The 4,085-nt window shown below is 54.1% G+C and overlaps 1 protein-coding gene across 1 annotated transcript in view; it reads left to right on the forward strand.

The window, feature by feature from the left end:
- LOC101850280 (serine-rich adhesin for platelets) overlaps nucleotides 1-4,085 on the forward strand; it is a gene marked incomplete in the record, with an annotated part of 139,859 nt that overhangs the window by 106,101 nt on the left and 29,673 nt on the right. Inside the window, 2 exon segments of the mRNA XM_035972378.1 lie at nucleotides 365-1,636; nucleotides 1,638-3,967. Coding sequence (XP_035828271.1) covers nucleotides 365-1,636; nucleotides 1,638-3,967 — 3,602 coding nt within the window.

Genomic DNA, 4,085 nt, shown 5'->3' on the forward strand with positions numbered 1-4,085 from the left:
TCTCTCTCTCCCTGTGTGTGTAAGTGTATATTTAGTTATACTTCTATATTTATTGATCATGGTATCGGGTCGGGGGGGCAGTTAATTTACTTGAGCTACCTGTTTAAATTTGTTAGATGTAAAATAATGTATTCTTAGTTCTATATAATTATTACTCAATCACACTTCTCATGTATGTTAAGTCAGTGAAAACATCCATCGTCCTTATCTCCCCTTCTTCTTTTTTATGTTTGTTACTCTCTCGTAACACCTCCAATCTTCTGGCACATATATGACCTTATGCAGTTGCGAGCGCCGTAAAACCTCTACTAAAACTAAGTTAGTGACACTCACACTGTTCCTTACATTCTTTTGTCTTTTTCAGGTTCGTATTTCGGTGCTGAAGGAAGAAAAACGTCTGCTGAACCTGCAGTTGAAGGCCCACAAAGCGAACAGCAAACCGATGACTCGTACCGTGGGTCTGAACACTGACCGAGTGGACTGGTCAGACAGGACCTCAGAATTCTCCAGCTACTCCCAGTTCGAGAGAAACTTCTCTCAGAATCAGCGCACGCCGCCCGCGACCCTCCCCAAACCCGTGAGGACCGTGTCTGTTGGCGTGGGCGACCACAGTGTTGTGGAGCCGTACCTCCTTCAGCCCAGTCTCCCCACGGGCTACGTTCTGTGGGAGAACGAGACGGTCACCGAGCTCCGGTCCACCTCGATGATGGAGCAGGAGAGCTACCGCAACCGGATACCTTCCTTGAATCTCTCGTTCCAGCAACCGTCGTCGCTGGAAGAGCGGGAGTCTCGTTTCTCCAGCAGCATGGTGTCGGAATCCAGCCAGCAGCCACATTTCACCATCAAGCAGATCCAAAGAAACGCTCCTAAAGCTCTCACCAGGTCTGTGGGGATCGGAGACGGAAATGTGTTTGAAGGATCTGGATTACATGTGCACGAGAAGGAGTTCAGAACGGTGTTTATTGGACAGAACGACAAGGTAGCGAAGAGGAATGTTGGGATTGAGTGCCGGGTACCCACACGCGATGTGGGCGTGTCGTTCATGTGTGATGAGGAGAAGCCTGAGACCCGCACGATCGGAGTGAATGTGAACTATGACACCAGCGGTGTGCACACCTCTCTGGACTTCAAGGGTGAGACGGAGCTCAGGATGGCTCTCCGCGGTGTCCTGCAGAGAAATGTCCGCAGCGTGGCCACGAACTGCAACTTCAAGGTCCCCACTGTTGACTGCGGAACCTACATGGATCTGAAAACAGGCATCAGTGTGGGCTGTGGAGATGAAGAACACAGAACGGATGTTGAGATTCGTATGCCTGTGGTGAGAAAGAATGTCTACATTTCTGCTAAGCCTGAGACTGGTCACAAGTGTGTCAGCACCGAGAAGGGTTGGGCAATGGATGTGGGCACAAACACTGCGCCGGTTGACAAGTATCATAAGGCGTCCATGACGGACAAGCAGAGGTGCTCTTTTGCTGCGACAAACACGGAAGTGACCCACACCCGCCAAGCCAACAACCAGACGGAGGTGAAGATGTTCCTGGCGATGGACCAGCTGAGACATGCGGCCAGCAACACACAGAAGATAGCTACCTACTCCACCGGTGTCGCCACAGATGTCAAACAGATGTACACGTGGTGTCAACACCACTGAGAAAGTCACTGACCTTTTCCGTAAAGAGGAGGAGCAGAAGACGGTGATTACAACGACCGAAGTGAAATCGGTGCCGAAGAAAGTCCTGATGGTTGACATAGGTGTTGGGGATGGTCTTGTCGAAGACCCGTACATGTTCAGTGAAACTGTAGAGATTATTGAGCCTGTGACGACGACACTCACAACAGAAGAGAAGATTGTTCAGAGAGGAGCGAGCCAGGCGAATGCATTCCTTGCCCAGTCCGGTTCCTCTTCCTCCTCTACTCAGCAGCGCACTTCGTCATCCGACGACGGGTCGCGCTACTCGACCTATGAGGTGTCCTTACGGAGTGGCTCGACTGCCCCGTCCTCCTCCTACTCCACCTCCAGCACACAAGAAAAGGTCAGCAGCTACGGTGCGAGCACAGCAAGCCGGTCCAGCGTGACGGACCAGACCAGCACCTCACAAGTCTCCACCCCGACCAAAGTTGGCGAAGAAGGCTTTTCAGAGACGGTCGTGGAGCACTACATCATCACAGACGAGGGGAAGAAGCTCATCTCAAAAGAGCGCACCCGCTCCACGACCTCCGGCGGCACAAATCGGACTGTGCAACAGTTCAGCGACGGCAATGTCGTTGGAGGAGGAGAAGGAGGAGGAGGAGGAAGCAGCGGTACAGATGGCATGTGGTCGTCGTCGTTATCTCAGTCTCAGAGCTCCTCCTCCTCCTCCTATGACAGCAGGTCCTACAACGGCTCTGCAGGAGGGGGCAGCCTGACGTACGGTAGTGTGTCTGGGGGTGTCTCTGGGGGTGTCACTGGCACTGCGGGGGATGCTGGAGGCTATCAGACCTCCTCCTCCACCACATCTTATTCCGGTTACAGTAGTGGTGGGAGCAACCTCGCGAGTGGACTTACGAGCGGTCAGCAAATCTCCTCCTCCTCATTGTTGTCTGGGGACTCGAGCGTGAGAGAAAGTACTGGAGGCTACCAGACCTCTATGTCTTCATCAAGCTACAGCAGCAGCAGCCGAGGTGTCGGTGGAGGTCAGCAGCAAATTTCCTCATCTTTGTTGTCTGGGGACTCTGGCGTGGGCAGTGGAGGCTTCCAGCAGACCTCTATGTCTTCCTCAGGCTACAGTAGCAGCAGCGGAGGTGTCAGTGGTGGTGTCAGTGGAGGTGTCAGTGGAGGTGTCAGTGGAGGTGTCAGTGGAGGTGTCGGTGGTGGTCAGCAGCAAATCTCCTCTTCTTCCTCTTCGGTCGTGTCCGGGGGTGATGTGAGCAGCACGCGTGTTGAGAAAAGCTACAGCACGGTAGTGACCAACCCGTACCGCACAGTGGAGAACCTGGCAGCCGCCTCCTCATTGGTCAGCGGGTCAGACTCCCTCGACGGAGGCTCCTCCTCCTCATCCTCCTCCTCCTCTCGCCTCATGTCGAAAACTTCCAGTGAGGGTAACTTGTATAAAGAAAATAAGAAAAACATGTCGCGCTCCGAGGCGGTTCAGTCTATGGAGACCATCTATGATATGAGAAGAGCAGGCTCGGTGGAGGACTTTATGCCGGACGACATCCGCAAGTACATGTCCATTGACCCCAGCACCTCCAAGGACTCTGGCTTTGGGGAGGATTTACTCCAGCGCTTTTCAGAGAAGTCCTCGTCCTCCTCCACCTCGTCTTCATCCGCTGCCCCGTCCTCGGACAAAGCTAGGAGTATGAAATCGATGAAAGTCTCCAAGACGGTGACGACCAAGCGCACGACCCGGTCTGGGGACAAGGTGCACGTGCAGGAGACCAAGACCGTAGAAGGGCCCGGCGGGAAAACCAGCACCACGGTCACCGAGACAGAGGACGGTAAACCCGTGTCCTCCACGCGACTCCAAGAATCGGAAAGCGGCAGCCGCACCGCATCGTCTTCTGTGGAAGCTCCCGCAAGCTCGCAGATGACTTCTCTCTCCTCATCCTCCACCTCCTCCTCCTCCTCTTCTTCCGCATTATCGTCTTCCTTTTCCTCTAGCAGTCGCCAAGCTAGTGGTACAGATTCGAACCTCATCTCCTCGGAAAGAGATGCATCCGCTCTCAGCGGATCTTTCAGCAGCAGCAGTGGTGGTGTTGGCAGCAGCAGCATGAGCTACAGCGAGACCACCATCTCCACAGTCGGCAGCAGCTCTGGGGTAGGAGGCAGCAGCAGTGAGCAGCAGCAGCAGGAGCAGGAGATGATGAGCTACGGCTCCCTGGACCGGCGCACTGGCCAGCTCAAGTCCATCATGAAACACACCAAGGCCGAGCTAGAGGCAGCAAGCGGCAAGAAGGGCATCACTTTTGCTGAGTCCGTCACCGGCGGGTGAGTGATTAGAAGGCCTACACTGGGGGCGAGTGTTTGTTTGTCTGTCTGTTTGCCTGTCTGTCTGGTTATTTGTCTGTCTATCTGTCAGTCTGGCTGTCTGTATGTCTGTCTGGCT

This window comes from Aplysia californica, unplaced genomic scaffold (genome assembly GCF_000002075.1).
Source record: "Aplysia californica isolate F4 #8 unplaced genomic scaffold, AplCal3.0 scaffold00671, whole genome shotgun sequence".
Classification (NCBI taxonomy): Eukaryota; Metazoa; Mollusca; class Gastropoda; order Aplysiida; family Aplysiidae; genus Aplysia; species Aplysia californica.